Below are 23,480 nucleotides of genomic sequence, written 5' to 3' on the forward strand. Positions count from 1 at the left end.
TTATTCAGACACTGGGATGGTTTAGTCAAGGATGATCCTGTCTTGAGCAAAGGGTTGGACTAGAAGACCTTGTGAGGTCCCTTTCAGCCCTACTTTCCTCTTGTTCTCTGACTGCTGTACCTGAATACTTCCCATTTCGTTTAGGATACGAGGAGCTACTTTTATTCCCATTTTATAGGCAGGGAACCAGAGGCAGAGAGTGCAAGAGTTTGGTCAGAAGCCTCCATTAAGTTTAGGTGCCCAATTTGTGATGCCTGTTGCCTGAAAATTTTGCTTTGTATTATCATTTCCCCCTTTTTGGCTTAGAGTGTGTGGGCAGTACAGGGAACCCTGGAGCCAGGACAAGCCCCCAGTCTGCAAGGAAATCCAAAGGAAAGAGGTGCTGAGTGGAAGAGAACAGGGCTGAACACATGTCATGAAAGGGGACCTAACAGCCATGAAATGAGCTGCTGGGTATGCACTGCTTGCAAAGCCCAACCCAGAGTCTTCTGCAAGTTGGAATTTTTACATGCAGTCTCTGTCCATCTCAGCCCTGTTGTGTTTGCAGCATGCAGTTCTGTGCATGGTATCTCATATGGCAATCAGAGCTGTGCAGGAGAAAATCCACAAATGCTAATTCCCAAAGCACTAACACTTAACATGAGGATCCCTGGGGCTTTTGGCAAGAGTGTGGTAGATAAAGATGCCCGGGCATCTCATAGTTCCTAAGGCCAGAAGGCACCATTATGGTTTCTTCTACTCAGAGCATATGTTTCACAGACCAGGGCATTATACCGCATCATCCCTGTGCCGAGCCCTGTAATGTGGGGTTGTACTGTTTAGCAAAGCACCCCATTCCCAATGGCCCAGGCTGCTGAAATGCCAACTCTTTCTTGTACCTTCTGGGTGTGAGCAGAAACCCATCCCAACATGTGCTTCCCAACGTGTGCTTCTAGCAATCCTTAATGCTGGCCTGGGAGTCTTGCTGTTCCTTAAATAGCTTATTAAGATATAGTGGTATTCATATTATAGTAGTTCTCAGAGGCTGAGCAGTAGTTTGCAAGGGAGATTACCCAGAGATATGGGGCAGAGGGATAAGAGGCATGGGGCAAGACAGAAAGGCTGTGGGACCCTCACAGAGGAGGGATGAGGCAAATGCACCACAGGCTTTGCTGAAGGAAAGACCAGAGAGTGAAGAGGAGAGTTAGGGGCATCACGAAAGCTAAGGAAGGATAGCTATTGCCCTTCCAGTGTGCCCTTCATGCCCTGGCAGTCCCGCTGCTTGAATGGAGCCACCAGAAGCACGGGGAGATTTGGCAGTAGTGACTTCTGTTACAGATGTGCAGCTGGCAGAGGCAGGGAGGACGCAGCCTGTGTGCTTTCCATTTGGAACAGCAGGAGCTTGTTTTGGCCTACAGGCATCTCTGAGCGTGTACAGGATTGGCACTCATGAGAGGAAGCTCACAGCACTGCTGCTATTGGGTCACCCCCCCCGGCAGTGGTTACTACTAAAACCGCTGCTGGATCAGAGGGCTTATTAAAGAGAACGTCAGCAGGGGCTCATTAGGGCTACCAACCTGACTGAATCATCCCATTTATCAGTGGGCTTCTCGGGGGGCTCTTGCCTTTCATCTGAGCTGTAGTAATCATGCCTGGCTTCATCCCTTTTAGCAAGTGAGCTGGTGCCAGGAGGGCCTGGACTGCAGAACTCTTACGATTCCCTATCCCACAAAACCCCACCATGTGAGACATTTGCAGGTGGCTCCAGCTGAATGAGCCCCTTCCTTTGTTTGACTTCCATAGTTGTCCTGCCAACATGGTCAGGATCATCCCTTTATGGACAACAGCCCTCAGGGTGCTTGTGGTTGCACAGCAAGGTAGGGGATGAGCTAGGTCTGTGCCTTAGTCTGCAGACAGGCTGCTTCGGAGGACTAAACCACAGCCCTTTCTTCTTTCCTAGGAGTGCAAGTTTCTCCCAGGCTACAAGGTCTTCGTTCTTCATGAGAAGTGACTCAGCTGTTCAAAAGCTCTCGCAGGGCAACGGGCACTGTATGAATGGGGTTGGCAGGCAAGTCCACGGCTTCTACAGCTTGCCGAAGCCAAGCAGACACAACTCTGAGCTCAGGGACAGCGCCTACGACCTCCCGCGAAGCTTTGGCTCCTACACCAAGTCGAGCCTCACCAGCTCTGAAACGGATAACGAGGAGGTTTACACTTTTAAAACCCCCAACAACACCCTGTGCAAGGAGTTTGGGGAGCTCTCTACAGACTCCTATGATATCCCCATGACTCCTCTCTCAGTTTACCAGTACCCGAGGACATTCACACTGGACAAGAACCACAACACGCTGGCTGTAGCCTCCAGTGACTCTCCCGCTGCCCCTCCACCTCGGCCACCTAAACCAGGGCAGATGGAGCCCCAGTGGGGCAGCCCTCCACTGCGTCCACAAAATGGTGAAAGCATAGGCCTGGTCTCCTTGGCAGCTACCATTCCCAGGAGGAACACATTGCCAGCTGTGGAGAACAGCAGGCTGCTCCGAGGTAAAGCACAACCTTTAGCATGCAGATTGGGAGAGGCAGAGGTGTCTTCTCCCTGGGAACGGGGGTTGGTTGTACAGCCAAGGAGGCTGACTTCATGCTAGTCGAGAGATACTAAGCCAGATCCTCCCAGATCTGCATTGGCATACCTCAGCTGAAATCAGTTCATGCCGGCTGGGCCGCTTGGTTCTACATTTTCACGAGACAGGCCTGTGGCATATTCTGAACAGCGCTGTATTTGGGTGTGTCCAAACCCTTCAGCTGGTTCCTGTCTATTTTTTCGTGTCTTCAGCATCTATAAAACAAGCTTCAGCCTACAAAAACTTGTGCTATACATAGATAGATACACGCATACACACATACATATATGTGTGCGTGTGTGTGTATATATGTATATATATGTGTATATATATATGTATGTATGTATAGCACAGATTTTTGTGGGCTGAAGTTCACTTCATCAGATGCTGAAGACAGAAAAAAATAGACAAGAACCAGCTGAAGGGTTTGGACACATTCATATGCATATGTGAGTATGTATGTGTGTGTGTGTATACACACACAAGTGTATATGTATGTATGTGTATATATATACAGAAAGAGATGTGTGGGTGTGTGTATATATATATGCACACACCCACACATATACACACACGCGCGCGCGCGTACACACAAATACATACATTATATATATATATATATACACACACACACATGCGTACATACAAATACATACATTATATATATATATATATACACACACACACATACATACACACACATATACATACACTTTGGTAAGTCTGTAACGAGAAGGCAACCCCTGTTACGGTTGCCAAAGCGTGGTACACAAAGGCATTTTGCTTGACATGTACGCTTCAGGGTGGGTGACAGGGAAGGGTCCAGGGCTGTGCTGCCATAACAACGATTGGGCCCCTTGCAGCTCCCCTACCATCCATCCCTGGCATGGCAGCATCTTGCAAGTTGAGGTTGAAGGTGGTTTTGGCACTCTGCCCAAAAATATTGCCAATCCCTGGTCTATAAGGTGCAAGCCTCCCCTACCTTCTTCCTGTGTATTTAAAAGGATGAGCCAAAACCCTGAATCCCATCACCTCCAGACTCTGGAGACAGTCCATTCTAGATGCAAGTGTTTTTCAAAGCCTACATATTCGCTGCATTCCCTTTTTAATATAAAACACAGCCAAAATTTTCAAAAGCTGCCCCTGCCCACAGCTGCCATGATTTTGGGCAACAGACGTGAAACACCTCCAAGTATTTTGCCATGCCCCTGCAATGTGATTTTCACAGCCTCCACCACTCCATCTGGCTTTATCTGGAGCTGTGCTTCTGCAGACCTTCTTGCAAATGAGCAGAGTATATGTCCAGCTGAGTGCACACATGAATGGTTAGCCTCAAGCTGCAGGGGGCTGATTAGTAGAGGAGACTGTAACTTCCCATCCAGGACATCCATTCCAGTCTGAGCTATATCACTTATAGCCAAATGCTGTCTCTTCTTCCAAGTCTTTGCTGCTGACAAGTGACTAAAAGAGCTGCAGGGTACCCAGGCCAAGCTGGCCGAGATACAGTATAAATAATATAATGAGAACATTTGCATGGCTTCAAATCTACTCACCCACCCACCTAAATATCAACATATGTCATTTATGTTGCAGCAATAATGAGGAAAAGTTAAAGTCGAATGATAGAGCCGTTCCCATGATCTGTGCCCGTGGTTCTGTTTCTAAAGGCTGCGTTTGTTAGGGCTGGCTCTGGAGCTAAGGCAATAACTCGAGTGTATTCATGACTGTGTTGCAGCTTCTTCCTGCGAGACTTACGAGTACCCCAAGCATGGGGGCAGCGGCACTGTGCAGTCAGTAGAATCTGTGAATGACGGGTTCAACTCCTACATGGTAAGTTAGTGTCAGCACCATGTGCTCTTCAGTGGCCGCGTCTACACAAGACGCTGACTGTGCAGTTGTTACTGCATAGTCATTTAATACTTACAGACCCAATTACTAAATGACTGCGCAGTAACTGGCATTACTGTGCAGTAGCATCCCCACACAGCTCCCTGGTGACGCTGACTGCGCAGTAGATCATTACTACTACCCAGTAGTGTTTTGTCGCAGTTGGTGCCCCGTGATGCCGCTGCACAGTAGTAACGAGCTACTGCTCAGTAGTAACGAGCTACTGCTCAGCAAGTATCTTGTGTAGACGCAGCCAGTGTCTTCTGTTCCACAGAGGAGAGGAAACTGCTCCATCTGCTAGCTAGAAGACATACGGCTCAGTGAAATCAATGGGAGCCTTGTCTTTGGTTTCAGTAAAAGCAGGCCTTAGGGTTTGTTGATGTAGAGACGTTTTTTCAGGGAAAGAATAAGCTGTGAATTCAGAGCCCAATCACTATTCCAGGGTAGTTCCCTGACATATGTTTGTCCACATTGGGAACAACCCCAGAGCTGCTACTCTGGAACAGCTGTTTCAGCCAGTATCCCCAGGCAGTCCAGCTCTGAGCCTCTCCATGGAAATTCCTGGCTCAGCCCCTGGTGATGACCAATGCAATGACCACAGCAATTAGCCAGCCTCCCTCCACTCACAACTGAGGGTCAGTTTGGCTCTTTACACAAAGTTTCACTGATGGAAGTGGCAGCTCAGAGTAGCCCACAGAGAGTTGGATGCTCGTTGAAAGCTGAGCCTGGGAAACTTGAGCTGGAAACGCTGCCAGAACAGGATTTTTCATGAGACTTCTAATATTTCCTGCTTCCCTTTGCTGGGAATACCATTACAGTAGCCTCACACTGTATTTCAGGCGCAGCTGAAGCCTGGATGTGCAGCGAAGTTCGAGAAACAGAGTGACCTTTTCTCCTATCTCCCACTCAGCTTGCAGCTATCCTGCATGAATTCCCCCACCCCTGGTTGACTCTACTCTGTTTTTGGAGCTCAGTGAGCCCTTTTGGTAAAGACCTTGGAACCATTTTGGGGCAGTGCAACATAATCACAGCAGAACCGAAGAAGCTCTTTTCTGAGCTTGCAGAGCTCCTAAACATGTGTTCCCGTCATAAGGAAGGGCTTGGGTCTGGAAATTCAGAGTATATTCTCAGCTCCCAGCACTTGACACCCAAACTGCTGAGCTGCAGGAACTGAGAGAGGCAGCATTACATGTAGAGCCACGGCAGGGAATCTTTGGGTGCCTGTACGTGTGCGGGGAGGCCGCTCCAACATGCTGTAATTACAGCACATCAGATCAGGCTCGAGTCTGCTGGAGTGTGCTAATTAGCACGCTCCAGCCAGCCTCTGCGTCTCATGTATCAGCATCCCCACAGTTCAAAACGATGATGGGGCACTTTAACTAAAGCTCATTCAATGAGCTTTAGTCCAAATACCCCTGCTGCCAGTTTGAAGTAGCAGGATAATGATACGCAAGACGCTGCAAGCACTTTCATTAGAGCAACTCTTGGAGCTACTCTAATTAAAGCGCTCTCCCCGCCCCTGGAGCACGTGTGAAAACGCCCTTTAATGCCTCAGAACGCAGGTCCATGCTGGATAATGATGACAGGAAGGCTCCTCACCTGCTGTACCTCACTGACTATCCTCTTGACCACTCACACCTTCTGTGTTTTCCAGCAAGCCAAAGTTGCCATGGCTCGCTCCCACAGCACTGACTCAGAGGACAATTATGTCCCAATGAACCCAGGTTCCTCATCCCTGCTCAGCATGGAGAAAACAACTGACAATGCCCAGGGTCTCTACATCCCAATGAGCCCGGGGCCGCATCACTTGGACGTACTGGGACTGTCCTCGACTACCCTCCCAGTACACAAAGGAGGAGCCATTGCCCAGTGTCACAGGCGGCTGAGCGAAATCCAGCCCCCTCCAGTCAACCGCAACCTCAAACCCGACCGGAAAGGTAAGACTGACTGCTCAGATGAAAAGACTAGTGCCATGTCTCCAGGTACCACTATAATAATTAGACCTTTGGTGCTGCCGTAAGCTCTGACTGGTTAATGAATTAGTCATTTAAATTCACCCTTTGATAAGAGACGGTACCTTAGAGCACTGTACACAGTTCCATCTTCTGATGCAGCATCCCCAGGGCAGCTGCTGCCTGTGTGTCTCTAGACCCAATCCTTTGAGGATGAAATGGAGGAACCACTGGCTTTTTCCTTCCCTGGGAACAATGCATTTGAGGTAAGGCAGATGGGGGCTGAGGAAGATCATACTGCTAAGACATTGTTGAGGTGTAGAAGTACCAGGCATTAGACTAAGAAGACCCAAGGGAAGATAGCTAGCTTACAGAAAGGAGAATATGGAAATAAGAACAGAGGTCCTGATCAGTGGTAGGACAGCATGAAGACGGTGAGTTTAAATTGACAGCCAACACTGCATGAGGATATGGCCAAAGAAGGAAAGGGCCGGGTGTTTGTTCTGTGGTCTGTCTTATGCAGAAAGTGAGCCCACATGATTTTCATCTCCCCTCCTTCCCCGGCCTTAACATCTGTGCAGCTCCGAGATGCCAAGTGAGTGATGGTGAAGTTCAAGTGGCAGGTGGTAGCCAGCACCTAAGAGGATGGGAGCTTTGCCTCTGGCTCCAACAGTGCTAACGCCCATTGAGAGAGCACAGGCCTGGCCTTCCAGCTGGGCAACAGGGCATTTGCCGCGGTGCCCATGCTGAGTAGGGCCTTACACATTGGGCCCAGACATGAAAATCCATTTTTTTAAACTCTGAGGCTAAGTCGCATTTGCATGCTTTGTACCTTGATTGGTTTTGGTAAGATACATTTTCACGTTTGAGTGGCAGAAATACACGCTGTGATTCTGCAGTGTTTCATTGCAACTGCACTGATCTGCTGAAGTCACCAATTGTCTGGCCTCCACATTTTACTTCTGCCCAGGGCCCCACAATCTGTGAAGCCAGCCCTGATGAGAAAGACTCTGTTATGACTGTCAGCAATTCCCCTTCCATGTGAAAAGCAGCATTCACCTTCCCTTGCAGCAATGCAGGGAGCTTTCATAGTAGAAGGCAGATTTCCTGTGAAAATCCTACCTGGGGAAAACGCTCCAGTCAAAGATCATGGCACTTCAGTGGCATGCCGATAAGATTATTTGTGGACTGATGAGATCGATAGAGTGAGGCTTTCGCGGATCCAGTGGGGCATTAGGAGGACTTTAAGCCTTGCTTAATAACAGCACATTTGGACATTTTTAATTAATAGCATTCACCCCCTCAGGCACCCGTCCAGTGCCATTCCCTCTGGAGTCATTGGGAGCTGTGTGTGCGCATTGGACGGAGAAGTCTGTGTTCCTGGCAAGGCCAAGGTGCTGTGTGGGTTGACTGATGTAAGATCTGAAACAAGTTGCTGAAAACAAGCAGCAGATCACCTTCCTGGCTAGGGATGTCATTGCACTCTGTCCTTTTTAACACTTACAGTGATTCTGGTTCTGAACTTGTTCTCTGCTAAATAAAAACCTCTGTGCCATTCTAGCAAAGCCTACGCCTCTGGACTTGAGGAACAACGCTGTCATCGATGAACTTCCCTTCAAGTCTCCAGTCACCAAATCCTGGTCCAGACCAACGTGAGTACATGGGATCTTAATTCCTGTCCTAGGACAAATTCAGGCCACATTTACATCACCTGAGCCAGTCTCCTTGCCTTGCTCAGCTTCCATGTGATGGACTTTAAAAGAAGATGGAAAGCAGTTTCTTTCCCTACTGTTGCTGTTATAGGGATGTGTCTTCTATCTTACAAGGCTTGCATTTGAGTCCAAGCTAGGAATGGGCCTAAGTGGCGATACTCAGATCTGAATCTAAACTTCCCCAAATATTTGAGGAGCTCTGGATTCCAGGTTGTAGGTAGGTCTATTAGAACAGCCTACATCAGAAGACCCACAAACCTCAGGGATGTTCAGATTTGGATCCCAGCTTTGCTACTCTGTCCTACCTACCATGAGTGTGAACAGGCAAGTCCTGCAAAGTCTGGATCTAAGTCAGACTTTCTCACATCATGGAAGCATTCAGGACTGAGGCCCCAATCTGGGCCTCATGTTTAGCCTTTTCACTTACAGTGAGACACAGAATAGTATTTATTAGTATTCCAGCTTGGGCTATAACAGTCAGATACCTTGAATATACAGGGAACTACCCAAATTCCATGCCAGCATCCAGCATATTGCAAAGTAACCCATTAAATGTCCCTTGGAGAGGTTTATCTTTTTCATAATTGCAAACAGTCCCAAAAGCCAGGCAGTTTTGGTCCAAACTCAGAGCAGACATGGGCTTCGTAGCCCATATGAGTGAACCCAAACTCAGGTGAACCTGAGGGTAAGTGTGTGATTTCAAACCAAAACATCTGAAACTCCCAGTTTCAGTGCAAAACAGGTGGCACTCAAGGATGGTTGTGATCCCCAGAAGTGAAGTGAAGCTGTGAGGAACTTCAAAAACTGAAGCCTCAAAGCCTCATACCAACTTCCTGTAAGCCAGGTGTCAGCAAAACATGGCCTACAGAGTCACTGGATATAGCCCATGGAGACTGGAGATGAGAGCTTCAGCACCGTGTCAGAGGCAGGGAGGCTCTGCCCATGCTCATGCAGGACCCAAATAGTCAGGAGTTGCCCCAGGGCCAGGCAGTGGGGAGCTGCATCCACACCACAGCTTGTGGGGGAGAAATGGTTGCAGGGGAAAGCAGCAGTGGCAGAAGGGCTGGAACTACCCTGCCTCGGAGCCAAGTGGCGTTGTTGCAGCCCACACCTCCGACAAACTGCTAACTACTGCTGTAAGCCAAAAGCAACAGGATTTACACAACTCCAGTTCTGCTGCTAACTCAGAGCCTAACATCATCTAATAGGAGAAATCAGCAAGGCTTGGCTCTTATGACCATGCCAATAAATTGGATTGTGTGGAGACCACCCGCAGGGCCTGAGAGCTGTGAGCGTGGGTCACCACACTAGGAAATACGTAGTTCAGAGCGAGGGAGGTTTGACTGACAGTGTGTCCAACCATGCAGAAGCTAATGGTTTTCTCTCCTATCGGCTAATCACATGGCCCTTCCTCTACTGCAAAGCACCCAGTATCTTTTTGGAAGACACGAGCTATCCTACCAGGCTCCGATCACATTATGTTATGCTACATAATTAGATTGGGTTGATTGAAAACAAGATGATGCCTTCAAGGCTTTGTTTTCCAGCAAAATTCAGATAGCCCACTGCACAGTAATCAGAGGCCTGCAGCTGTGATTAGCAAGGAGCTAGTGCAAGCCGACTGCTGTAGCTCCAAGGAGCCTGGCTTAATACACTATGATAAAGGGATTATAATTAAATACTTCCTGTGAGATGAAAGAGTTTATGGAGCCTGGATTCAAGCAATGTGATAGCAGGGTAGCTAAGGATATGTAAAGAAATAGGATGCTATTAACTAGACATGACGCGAAAGTCAGATTTGGAACCCCCAATGCAACGGAGGAGGTTGGCTCGTTTCTGTCCAGACCAAAACCAGCACCTGAACCCCACAGAGTACAGGGAGGTTTTGATTTGGATCCCAGATTTGCTGTCACCCCTGTAGTGAAGGTGAACAGGGAAAGCCTTGTGTCTCTTAGTGACATGTGGAATCCTCTCATTACAGCCAGACTTTCAACTCGGGCTCTTATCAGTACTGCCGCCCTGTCTCCACCCAGAGTATCACCAGCACTGACTCAGGAGACAGCGAGGAGAATTACGTGGCCATGGTAAGCCAAGCCCCCATAGGATGGGCGGTCAGCTGAGACTTTCCACCAAGGCAGTGCTCTATGAATACAAACATAGCTATGTGGCCTTAATGACACCATGTGACAAATGTTGCACATATACTTATATGGGCCAGTGGGTGGTTGTGTTTCGAATGTGGCATTCGAAAGTGCTGTTCTGCTAAACCTCTCATTTGCTCTTCAGTTATTATTTATATTTGGGGAGCAGAACAGGCTCTCACCTGCATTCACACAGTTCTCAAGAAGGACCTCCCACCTGTGTGTCCCTCACTTTCCCCTCCACAACATATCCTGGGCCTCTCTAGGCCACAAAGGACCAAGAACTCTGTGATTTTCTTTTGCCCCATGTTGTATTTCACCCATTTTATTTTGGGGAGCATTGTTTTGGTCCTGCTCCCACTCAGAGTGCTGACACTGCCGTTTGTGTTTGAGGCAGGTGTGTAACCTTAGGCATATAAATAGTCCCATTCATATCAGTAGGGTCTCATTGTGATTGCCACAACAGCACAACTCAGGCATGTTACTAGAGAGCTAGGAGTGTAAGTTCAAGTTGGACAGGTACTGAAAGCTGCTACCAGTCAACCCAGCGCAGAGTGTGCACCTGCCCTTCGCTCTGTGGAACGAAAAGTGGCTGAAGGTGAATCTGGTCGTTGACTACAGATACTAGCAAGTCTTAAACTTGGTAACCCAGTGGGCTGAGAACAGTCCTTGGATCCATCTGGAATACCCTTAAAGTCAGGGAGTTTGCTCAGGTGCATGGAGTCAGGCATTTGCTTACGGGATTTGCTGCACTGGACCACAGAACAGCATGTAACTCAACCTGCTGATGGTCCTTGCTCCTCTTTGCAGAGAGGTCCTGCTCTTGCTCATTTAGATTCATAGATTCATAGATTTCATAGACATTAGGGCTGGAAGGGACCTTGGAAGTTCATCGAGTCCAGCTCCCTGCGCCAGGGGCAGGAAGTCAGCTGGGGTCACAGGATCCCAGCAAGATATACGTCCAATTGCCTCTTAAAGGAGTCCAGAGCAGGTGCTTGCACCACCTCTGGAGACAATCTGTTCCAGGCCTTGGGGACTTGGACAGTAAAGGAGTTCTTCCTTATGTCCAGCCTGAAACGGTCTTGCAGGAGTTTGTGACCGTTCGACCTCGTCATCCCATGGCGTGCTGTAATGAACAGCTGTTCCCCCAGATCCTGATGTACACCCCTTATATACTTATAGGCTGCCACCAGGTCACCCCTGAGCCTCTTTCCAGGCTGAAGAGTCCCATGGCTGTCAGCCTCTCATCATAAGGCCTATTTTCCTGCCCTCTGATCATGCGCGTGGCTCTCCTTTGGACTCTCTCAAGCTTTTCCACATCCTTTTTGAATTGCGGAGCCCAGAATTAGATGCAGTACTCCAGCTGTGACCTCACCAAGGCTGAGTACAGCGGGAGGATGACATCCTGGGATTTGCTGGAGAAGCATCTGGATGCAAGCCAGAGTTTTGCTTGCTTTGCTGGCTGCAACATCACACTGATGGCTCGTATTCATCTCGTGGTCAGTCATGACCCCCAAGTCCCTTTTGGCTATGGTGCTAGTGAGCATAACACTGCCAAGCCTATATGCATGCTGTGGGTTTTTCTTCCCAAAGTGAAGTACCTTTGCATTTTTCAGAGTTGAAGGCCATCAGGTTTACATCCGCCCATTTTCCAAGCCTGTCAAGGTTGGCCTGAATCATCATCCTAGAGATCATTTAGAGATCATTGGGAGTTCATTTTAAAGGGCCACAAATGCATTTGTGTAGTGAATTGTTTCAGTCCCCCCCACTTATTCTCCTCCTTGCATTGACCATTCCTTTCCCATCTTTTTCCTGTGTTAGCAAAATCCAGTATCAGCCTCTCCTGTTCCTAGTGGCACCAACAGCCCAGCACCAAAGAAAAGCTCAGGGAGCGTGGATTACCTAGCCCTGGACTTCCAGCCGAGCTCACCTGGGCCACACAGGAAGGTAGATGGGGTGTTTCTAACCTTTGCAGTAAAACTGGTGTGTTTTTAAGGGTTTCAACCCATGGGAAAAAGCACATGGACCAGGTCTTCCACCAGAGATTTTCATGAGCGAAGGAGCTGCATCCCTTTAAATCAGCTGAGGATCTGGCCAGATCTGGATCTAAGCCAGATCCAGCCTTAATTACAGACCTGCAGCCCCATGGGAGGTATAGGTGAAACACTGGAGTCAGTCACTGGTGGCACGGTGGTTAGTGAATGGAGTTTGGGCTTGCCTGCTGTAGTCCTCTCCAGTGCTCCTGTTGAAGCCAGAGCCACTCTGCTTCCAAGACTTATTGAGCCAAAGCAGGAGCAAGCAAAAGAGGACCTGACTCTCTAGCCTGGCAAGGAGGTTGAGATGTGGCAGCCTCAAGGCTCTGGTCCTTGCTCCCAAGGCTGTTTATGCAATTTGCTTTCAACAGAGCTAATGTATAGGAGTGCTGGGGAGATCTCTTCCCCCTCACAGCTGAGTGCCCTTCTCACTGGGCTGTGGTCAGGCCCTGTCTTTCTTGCTATGTCTCAGACCCCAGACATCTCTTCAACAGCAGCGACAGAGGGCACCCACACCCCAGCCTGCCCCTCAGCATGGTGGCTAGGGCACACTGCTGGGCAGTGGGAGGCTGCGGAGGGCCTGAAACCAGGGTCTCTCACTCCCAAGGGGAGTGCTCTAACCACTAAGCCGCCATGTAACATGTGGGCATCACCAGCAGTTCTGTCTACAAGTAATTAGTGTCCAGACTTAGGTACTTATGCCCATAGAGGCACCTACCTCAGGACTGCAAGGAAGTGCCTAAATGAAAGAGAGAAGCAGGATTTCAGGCACAGCCATCTCTTCAGCATTCAGCATTAGCTGACTTAGGTCTTCTCCGGCTCACCACTTTGGTTCAATGACTCCTAGTCCAATCCTAGCTCTCTTGGTGTGCTACGCAGGGAGCCTGGGCCACTAACTCGGGTTTGGGAATTCACTGCGGGAGGTGGGTGCTTAAACATTAGGTGCAGGAGTGCTGAGCTGCTCCCTGCCTTAGCTCCTTTGTGGCTGTGGGCCCAGATTCTCAGCCTGCTGCGGGGAGTGGGAGCGTTTTCATCCCAAAATTTTAAGAGGAGCTCTGAGCTGAGAGCAAGGCACCCAGTAGTCACCCTGGTGGACATAGTGATAGTGTAATGAGGGTGGGGTCAGTGGGGCACCTACCAGCATCCCAAAGCACTCCTCCCTCCATCTCTCTGGTGCTCAGCCTCCTCTCTGCCCTGCTCTCCAGCACCTCTGCACAGGGTGCTGAAATGGCTAGTTATACCTCTGGGACTTAGGCACTTATGTGCGATTCTCTTCCACTTTGCTCAGGTCTTTGAAAAAAAAATGAATGCACCTATTTTTGTTACATGCCATTGTCTCAGCCTTAAGACTGAATCACAGAGAGCAGTGAAGAAAAGGAGAACCCCCTGTCCCACCTTTTGCATTAACAGCTTCTTACAAACTTGAGCAGGGTGGAATAGGATCATGCCTGGGTTTCTGAGTTCACGTTTGCTGCACCTAATAGGTGGAACATAATCTGACCTAGAGTGTACTGGCGAGTTATCATGGCAGGGATACCACAGACAGAGGTGCAGAGGAAAAGGCTAAAGTAGGCTTACTGGTGAGCTATAGCCAAGAAAAGGCCCCAGCAGCAGGGCAGCGAGTGGAGCTAGCTTTGCGATCTGCCAGTCATTCTGCCTTCTCTCCCCTGCCCAGCCCTCCACATCCTCTGCTGCCTCGGACGAGAAGGTTGACTACGTGCAGGTGGACAAGGAGAAGACGCAAGCCCTGCAGAACACCATGCAGGAGTGGACCGATGTGCGGCAGTCATCAGAGCCCACCAAGAGCACCAAGCAGTAACGAACAGGCAACACTGACACCCAAACAGGCAAATGTCCACCCAGGTGGTTTTCCAAGGCTGGGCCCCTCTCCAGCAATGCAGCCTCAGAGTGTGGCTACTGCCAGTGTGGTCTGGAGTCTTATTTTTCAAACACAACCTTAATTTCAGGGGAAGACTAGGCAGATGCTGTTTGCCAAGGGTATGGACCAACTCTTCTAGGTGGCTGAGTTCAGGCTGTTACTTTAGCTGCTGGATGCACTGTCCAGGATCTTAAACTTAGCAATACCGGGTTCACCAATGCACGTCTTTTGCTTTCAGCTGTTACTAAATCCACCTCATATCTGTTAACACGGACTAATCTCTCTCAGTCTTCTTCCATGTCACATGCCCAAACTGTGCCAAACGTGCTGGTTTGGGGGTACCTTTGCTGGGTCACAGATTTTCATCACAGACTCTGGGCTGGCCCAGCTCCTTGAACCCCGTCATGTGAAGATGAGCCACCACTAGTGCTGATTTGTGTTTGTTTGATCACTCAATTGTAAATACTCTTCCCCATCAGGGAGCACAACTTCTGTGGTCATGGTTGTGGCTGTTCCCCTCAGCAGCTTGCCTACTGCCAGGGCTGACTGACTGGCTTGAGACAACCCTGGATCTCCATGTCTGAATTCCCTTCTGCCACACATCCAAAACACACACACTGCCTGGGAGCCTGGCTGATTTTCCAAGGGGTTGTTTCCTTTTCCAAAAGGCACTATTTATATTTAATCTCTCTGAGGAACGATGGTGTTGGAGGGACCACCTTGTAAAGGCCGAATTAAAGGAGTAAAGGCCTGACACACTGCCCATGTGAAGCCCATTAGATCTAGGTTGGGCTTTAAGAGCTAAGTTTTACCATCAGTCCCACTAGGGGACAGTCCTACTGCTGTTGAAGGACTGACTACAACTGGGATGGGAAAAGGCTCTGTTGAATCTGTAGAGGGAATTTGGGTCACATGTGGCAGAAACATAGGAATGGAAGGGTCTGGAGAAACATAGAAAGGGAAGGAAAGCGTGGAACGATGTAGGGTCTTCGCAGAGAGCAGAGGTAGAGATACTATAATGGAGTTAAATAAAAGTGTCCTAGGCTAATGATGAGATCTCAGACTGGAGAACAGTCAGGACAGTCCTCTCATGTGAGTAGTAGTTTAAAACCAGTGTTAGAAAGCATCAGGGTCTTGAGGTCATCCTCTATGTAGTTGCCAATCTCAGAGGACTAAGCAGGAATGCAGACTTTACTGCACAGATAATAATCCACAGTCCCATAAAAATATGAAAAGGAACCATTACCCTTGAATGATTAACTCAGTAAGCAGAATGCCAGAAACACTTAGCACAGACCTGGACAAAGAGCACTGCTGTGACCTGAGAACTGACAAAGATCCTCTAGAAAGGGTGGGCTAATAAACATGATCATTCAAGAGCTCAGATAACCTGTACTTCCACAGCCCCAGCTCCTTCCACTGGCTCTGAGGACAGGCAAAAATAACTGTTTGGAGCGGGGGATTTCGGGTTCTAGCATGAAGCTTTCAAAGGGGCCAGCAGCCCCCATCTCCCACTGAATGTCCTAATTCTGCCCTGGCTGCAAAAGCTACAACATAGTGATCATTGCAAGGCTGTTTCTGAAATGACAGTGGTAACAACCTGTTCTTTGAATGGAGCCAACAACACTACTGTATGTATGCTAACAGCGTGCCTATAATGCTGGTAGGGGGCCTAGAGGTTCAGCATGCAAATATGAGACTGCCCGTATCACACTGCCTCCACTGTTGGACTGAATGCATGTGAAACCACGGCAAACGTACAGCACCAGCAGTAGGGGCAGAGTGCAGACCTGTCAGCCTCAGAGCCACAGGCGTTCACCCCATGAGTTACTGGAGTGACGCCATTAGCAAGAAGCAGCCAGTCACTAGTAGGAGACATAATCACATGCAGGAGACTTGCAAATCAAACCTTTTCAAATTGTTGTGACAAATCGTTTGTCGTGACAATTTGAAGGAGAATCACTGGGTTCTGTGGAGCTGTTGGTGCCAGCCCCACATCAATAACTGCGTGTATAAAGGTTGAACTCTCCTTTCTCTCCGAGGTAGGGCTGAATCTGTTAGCATAGTGCCATGGGGTGACCTGGTGCTGCTGTACCTGGCCTGTTCATCGGTGCTGCACGCCTGTCTGCAGGGCTGTATCTAGTCACAAGCATTACATAATTCTCATACCGGATTCACACAAAATATCTCCTCCCAAATGGATGGTGAACTTGTACCACGTTCCCTCCAGAAAGGCAATAAGCTTCATCTCTAGTATCAGTCCATCCAGTGGATGAATGGCAGCACTCTGTGAAGTGGACTAAGCTAAAGCCTGTATCCCTGCTGATGCCATGTTTTGAGATAGGGCCTTGCTGTGAAATTAAACTCCAACCTCTCTTCCTGGCTGTGAAGGCCAGGGCTCTTTGTACCCAGACTTGTGGGTCCATACCATTTGTTTGCTCTGAAGGATGCCTCACGATGAGAGGAAAAGCACTGAGCTGTGTTTGCGCACTGTGTATTTCTAGAACTGAAACGTTGTTCTCCGGTCTTCATTGGGACTCCACTGACTTTCACACAGTTACTTCTGCCAGAAACTTCATTGAAGTCACTCCTGATTTGATATCAGTACAAGCAGAAGGAGACTCGCGTGCATCCATTACTTAGACTCACCGGGCTTTTTTATTCTGGACCACAGTCCGTCGTTAGTGAGCACCGCTGTGACGTCAGTGAGCTTGTTCTTTCCCAGTTTCTAAATAAAGTTCTGTTGAGGTCCACAAGCAAGTAAATAGTTATTGTTTGAGCATAATCTGAACTTCCAGGGCTTGGTTTGATCCTGCAATGAGCTTTGACCCGACCCATGTGGGTCCAACCATTGGATGCAGGTCCTTGAGACTATTAGGCTGTTTTGCATAAGTGCCCTCAACATTTACCAACCTAACCGCATATGCTAGTATCCTGTCCCTTTACCAGGAATGGAGGGGCTGCTACTAAAGGGAAAGCCATAAGGAAATGTTAAGAAATTGCCTTGAGGATATTTGCCTGAAAAATAAAGCAGGTATCGTGATGCACTTCATAAAAATCATCATCATCCTGGTTTTGCACAGACAAAGTTACAAGATGGGTCCAGCAAAAATCTGTGCCTTCTGGAGGTCTGTGAGTGCAGACCAGCTACTTTTTCTTACATGGTAGGTATGAAAGCTTTTTGCAGGGAGATGAGCATACAATTCATTGCATTTCTGTAGCCCTTCTGATGCTAGTATGTTGCTGGATAATAAACAGTGGGCTTGATTTAAAGTCCAGCAAAACTACCAAGATTCCCATGGCCATCAATGAGACCATAAAAGGGATAGTGACAGCCCTGGGGGGCGAAACATTACAGCAATGTGCTAGTGCCCGAGAACCAGAGACTGGATATACGTGGAAGCAGAAGCTGAACTAGCCACTCTCTGTTCATTGCCTCGGCTGACAGTAATCCAAAACATAACGGCAAAAGTGCTATCAGCATGAAAAAGCAAATTCAATCTTTAAGAAGGAAGCAGACTTCTCAGTTTTGATGCTCCGATATATCATTAACACGGACAAAGATTTGCTTTTTACAATATACGATTACTTTTTTCTCACACTGTCTCTCTGATAGCTTAGAGATGCAGAGGTTCACTTCAGACACCCCTCAGACACCAGCTACCTCTGGTGTGGAGTGCAGCAGTTATTTTCACAGCACAGCCACACCACCCTCCCATTTGAGCTGTAACTCTTACAAAGCTGAAACTGAAGCCAGCTCCAGACAAACTTCCAAAACCTGGACCTCATCCAAAGCCCAGTAAAGTCAGTGGAAAGACTCTGATTGATGGGCCCCCAAGGGTCATAAAACTGATCATTTTCCCTAATGTGAACAGAAGCTGTATGCATCTAGACAAGGATTCACCAGCAAATCAGAAATTCACTTCCTCTTTACATCTGCCAGGCTGGAGAGAAGCTGAACCTTCAAAGTTTCCCCATAATATGAGACTGATAGTGTCTATCTTGAAAGGCAGGAAGCAGAAAAAAAAGAAAAGCATGGGGTATTTGTGACTGAGGCTGGCGGCATGGCGGACACGAGAGCATATGAGGTGTGCTGTGTTGCAACACAATTATCCAGGCAATTTCTTCAATTCTCTACTACAATGGTTCAGCCAACTGCCAAAATGCCTGATGTATTGCTGCTGTGACTGACAGAAAGACAGAGCCGGAGATCAGAGTTTCCCATGTACTCCCTGCAGATTTTTTGATGCATGTGTGTATGTGTGCACGCTGTTTTGTTTTACATTCAAACTAGTTCCCGACTCCCTGGAGAGAAGGAAGCCCATTAATGTAGCTGACAGATCCCGTCTTGTGTCTCCCCCTTCCCTCCTGCCGGCAGCTTTCCTGCATAGTTCCAAAAATAATGGTTCTACCCCTCACCGTATGAGGCCTGTTCCTTCACTGGTGAAGAGCTGCACAGCTGGAACAGCTGCATGACAGCCTTATAAGGACATCTGGAAGGCTTGCTGCTGCCTAACCTTCTTCCCTAGGACTTAAACTGCACTGAGGTGTCAGCTTGTGCCTTTAAAAAGCTTCAGGTGTGCAGCTCACCTGCTGAGCTGCAGCCTTACAGATCAAGCTGTAGATGCTCCCGAGATGCATCTTCATAATACCCAGGTCTGATTTTATAATCCTCCAGAGATGTTGCATGTTTATCTATTCCAGTGGGGCAGGTATGATAGAGGCTCTTGAGTAGGGGTGAATCACTACATTGTTTGCTTTGCTGTTGCTGTCTGCTCACCTCTGGCTCCTTGTCTGTATCCAGTTTCAATTCAGGGGTTAGCTATGAGCCTTGAAGTCCTAAGTGAGGTGATGCCATGAACTCTTTTGTCCTGCCACAGTGGGAGAGGTCCCCTAGGTAGGTTTGGTCATCTGCCCCTGGCTGCTGAGGTCTCTGTATGTGCACGTTGTCCCTGGAAGCTCTTCCCTTTTGCAGCCCATCAAAGTTTGAGTTTGCAGGTGTCTTGGATAATGTGTCAGTGTTTTGGTTTGAAGTTGGGTTAGATATGACAGGTCCAGCCCTCCTTTCCCAGTCTGGACACATTATCTGGTGGCTTCCCCATTTCATTGCAGTTGTTTAAAGAGTTTCCAGCTCTGTCCCTGTGAAGGTTGCTCTTTAACAAGCTCTTCTTCCAAACATGGCTTTTGGGGCTGGCCCTTTACATTTGGTGGAGCTATTCAGATGCCTCCCTGCAGTGGCCGTTTTGCACTCTGCCAGCTGGGGGTCGCTTCTCTCTGCTAGACAGGTGGGATATTCCTCAGACACTCCTTGTACAGCACCAGGTGCATAGTCCACACATACTGCCCAATAATCTGCATGAACCAGGGACTGCCCTGCCTAGCCTTCAAGGAAAGCTACATTTAGCAGCCGGGCCAGATTGAACTTGGGACTTACTTCCTGATATGGATGACAGCTGCTTTTATATTATATAAAAATATAATTCCTTCTGGTTGGTTATCTGAGTAGTCTGCTCCCTGATGAAAGATGCTTGTACAGCATTTATTCCAAATCCAGACTGAAAAACAGCTGTTTTAAATTCTTCGGACATCTATGACTTTGGCCTGATGGCATAAGTGTCTTGCATCTAGTGTCTACTGGGATATTCAAGCCAGACTGGCTCTTTGGTTAGATATGAATCTTGTAACAATCCTAGCACAATGCGAATGATTCAGCTTTAATCCCAGAAAAACCTTGCCTGAGGATCTCTTGTCAAAGCCTTCTGTACATCTTTACCAGTCCATCTAGAAAAAATGTATATGGGCTTATGTTGATGGAGATAGGTTGGATTTCTACCAAATGTCGTAACATTTTCTTACATTCATCATGTGACAAGCTGATAACATCAACTCCTCAGCTGCACCGCGCTTTTCAAGGAAGCCTGTAATGGGTGTGTTTGAAGTTGGAAATTCAGCATTTAGTGAGAAGTAAATTGCTTGCTGCTATTAATGGATTCAGTTGCCAATATTAGGCTTGGAGTCAAGTAGAAGAAAGGCAATGATGAGTGTATTGGAGACAAGATGATTGACTCTCACAGAGCAGAGTGCTCACCCTGTGCCGCAAGGGGAAATGACATGGCCTGATACAGTACTCTCAAAGCATACAGTAAGCCTGGGACCCAGGTGCACCATATGCCTATCGAGCTGCTGTGCCTGGTCCAGGCCTCCAAGCTGTGAAGTGTGAGCTGATCCTGCAATATCCAGAGAGCAAGCAAAGGGACGTGCCAGAACAGCATAGAAGCGGCCTCTCCAGGAGCTGTGTGCACATTAAATGTTGCATTCAACCTAGGACAAGACAGCACCACCACCAAGCCCAGGCTCCGATAGGGGCTCCTCTGCTTCACCCACTTGCCTGCGAGGAAAGGAGGAAAGCCAGTGAGGCTCCCTCCCCCCCTTCTGAACAGGAGTGGGCATAGAGGAACGGCTCTGCCCTGCCTCTGCCCTGGCAGTCAGCAGCTGGGAAGAAGTAACACTAAACCTGGACTAAGAGGGGCCTCTCTGCCAAACTAAACTCTGTGTCACATCATGCCATTACTTTAGTATGCTTGCATCGGCAAGACAGGGAAGGACTGGGTGTGAAGGGCTCTGAGGTGGACCAGGCACTCACCCGTCCTCCCTGTCCTCCTACTTGCTCTTCTGCACCCTGAAATTGGGGCCTGCCTCAGTGACGTGCTTTGTGATGCGCCGATGGAAGTCTCTGTGGCAAGGCTCAGCGTTATGCTGAATCTCCTGTTGCATCAATATGTGAGGCGCTGTGACTGGGAGCATCAGGATGTGAAGGCAGAATACCGGGGCCACAATTACATCACAATTCCCTGCAGCTCCAGCCAGTTCTCTGGTGGTGGCTGTCTGATGACCCATAGTGTCACCTCTCGGAAATGAGATGTTTAGAGCCAGGCGTTAGCATGTTTTGCTGCAGTGAGTTTCAGTACTTTAAACCAGTGAAAAATCTGTGGCATCTCTGGGCCATTCCTTCTTCCACAGCAGCGGAGAACTAGCTGGTGTCTGGAGCAACTCAGCCCTCATGTTGTTTCAATGTTGTCTTTCCCTACCTTGTTATAGTGCCCATCCACTGAGAGGATGGCATTCAAACCCAGGTCTGATGACTTTGACTAATGCCTTGTAGTGGTGACCTGAAGGTGGCAAGGTACATTGTTCAGATGTGTCTGTGGAGGTCCCTAAAGCCTGTGATGGGAGACAGGTTGTCTACAAAGAGCCCTTCCACCGTCCTGACTAGTCTTGAAACAGCCAAAGTAAATCTTGCTCTCAAATTGTTTAATCCTGGTTTTATACTGAGACAAAGGCATGCTGGGATAGCACTGGAGCGAAGCACAATCAGTGCCTTCTATTAACGTACCCCACTGGCAGGTCTCAGTGCTTCGTCGGAAGGAGCTCCCGGTGTAAGGGCTCTCCCGTAAAGATGTATGTGTCTGAGGTGTGTTTAGTATCATCCAAGAGTCACCGCTGGCGTCTGACCAGACCCTGGGTAGAGCTCTTCAGTGTCAAGTGCACATAACAGGAAAAAAAGGTCTGAATAGAAGCAGTAGCTTGAAACAGAGCTAAAGTAAGCCTACCTGCTGTCAAATCAGCCATTAATTTTAGCTCATATATTTGAAACATGGCTGGGCCAGTGTGCCAGTATATAGTGCCGCTGAAGCACCAAGATACTATCATTTGTGCGTGGATATTGTGACTGTTAATGGTGCCCCCAGCATTTTGACCACTGTGCTTTTAGACATTTAGTTCTTCCATAGATGGGTGGAAAATTGGCCTTCAGTTTGTCTTCTGTCAGCCTGTCCTCTGCCTGCTGTCTTCTGATCCTGCTTAATTTCTTCTGATCTACAATTCCTTGGGATGTCATGTTGCCAGGGTCACCACCTCGCGGTTTTCACGGGAAAGCCTCAATACTGAGTGGGTCTAGGCAGACTTGAAGTGGAGCGACCACAAAAGTGTCATGGGATGTATCCCCCACTAGTCCTATTTCATCCAGCTGCGACACCCCATCTTGGTACATGACCCCATACAGTTACATGACCACCAGTTACAACACAGATGGTCAACAGCTGGATTAGAAGCCAAGACTGTCATTTCTATCATTTGAGTGAAAGGAAGATCTTCATTGACTTGCTGGCAGTAGTAGGGCTCTTATATGTAAGGCCCATCTTTGGGAGGTGGTGGTATATATTCATGATGGCGCACATGCACACCACACCCTAGAGCTCTGACCACAAGATGGTGGGCCCAAGCGGTCATGAATCCTTCGACTTCGGTAGTTCTTCGGCTGACTTGCTCTGTGGCTTTGGGTGGGTCATTTGACCTCTGTGTAACCCAATTCCTCTCATGTTTGCAAACTGAGGATACTAGTACTTGATGCCTTACCTCACAAAGGTGTTCAGAGGCTCCATCAATCAGTGTGTGAAGAAGAAAAGTACTATTATGAGGCTGTAGGTTGCAGCCACTGTATGGTTGTGATGTGTTGCCATACCAATAGTCACAATATCATAATGAACCTGGGACATCCTGTTGTATGAAACCTATCAAAGGCACTAATCCTCAATTGTGGAGGTAAAGAAAGAGCATGTGTGCAGGGAGGGATTTGGTGGGGGGTAAGGTGTTTTGCACAGTTGTGAGGTTCTTTTATCATATCATATAAGAAACAAATGTTTGTCTCTATTGATCAATGAATAAATCTTGGCTGGAGAGTAGTGACTACAGAGAGAGTAACCAGGGACTTGATCATGTAACTCGTGGGAGTTCTGCCAATCACTTCAGGATCAAACCCTTAGAGCAATAGAAAAGGCTCAGCCCAGCTCCCATTGAAGTTGACAGATGCCCACGGACTTCAGTGCGTTAGATTGGCTCTGGCTCACAAAAAGTAGGATAGGTTTTCTAACGGCTGTGAAGCATAACCAACAGCCTTGAAGTTGTTGACCTGTAGCATATTTCAGTGTGTTCTGAATCGTCTGACTGTTCTTAAATGGGGGTGCTGGGGGTTTTCTTGGTCCATTTGTAGAAGCCAGGAAGGATAAAAAAAAAATCCATGGCAAAATGTACAGTATATGTCTTCTGTTTGATGTCACTGTTTGAAATGGTTAGTAATTTTTCAAATCACTGTGGACCGCTAATCACTTAAATTATTAATTTATTTGGGGGGGGGGGATCTTTTTTTTTTTTTTTAAAAGAATAAAATGAAATCGTTATTTATCCTGTAAATTGGCCTTCAGTTTAACTGGGATAATACAG

At 48.1% G+C, this 23,480-nt stretch overlaps 1 protein-coding gene across 1 annotated transcript in view; it reads left to right on the forward strand.

Moving 5' to 3' along the window:
* The window catches only part of GAB2 (GRB2 associated binding protein 2), a 69,275-nt gene extending 45,865 nt beyond the window's left edge, over positions 1 to 23,410 (forward strand). The window contains exons 3-9 of the mRNA XM_019530421.1: positions 1,940 to 2,520; positions 4,333 to 4,427; positions 6,139 to 6,421; positions 7,998 to 8,088; positions 10,130 to 10,232; positions 12,111 to 12,236; positions 13,998 to 23,410. Coding sequence (XP_019385966.1) covers positions 1,940 to 2,520; positions 4,333 to 4,427; positions 6,139 to 6,421; positions 7,998 to 8,088; positions 10,130 to 10,232; positions 12,111 to 12,236; positions 13,998 to 14,141 — 1,423 coding nt within the window. The 3' untranslated portion in view covers positions 14,142 to 23,410. The remainder of the gene's footprint in view (positions 1 to 1,939; positions 2,521 to 4,332; positions 4,428 to 6,138; positions 6,422 to 7,997; positions 8,089 to 10,129; positions 10,233 to 12,110; positions 12,237 to 13,997) is intronic.
* The last annotated feature ends 70 nt before the right edge of the window (positions 23,411 to 23,480 follow it).

Source organism: Crocodylus porosus, unplaced genomic scaffold, assembly GCF_001723895.1.
Source record: "Crocodylus porosus isolate Cpor-Errol unplaced genomic scaffold, CroPor_comp1, whole genome shotgun sequence".
In the NCBI taxonomy this organism is placed as follows: domain Eukaryota; kingdom Metazoa; phylum Chordata; order Crocodylia; family Crocodylidae; genus Crocodylus; species Crocodylus porosus.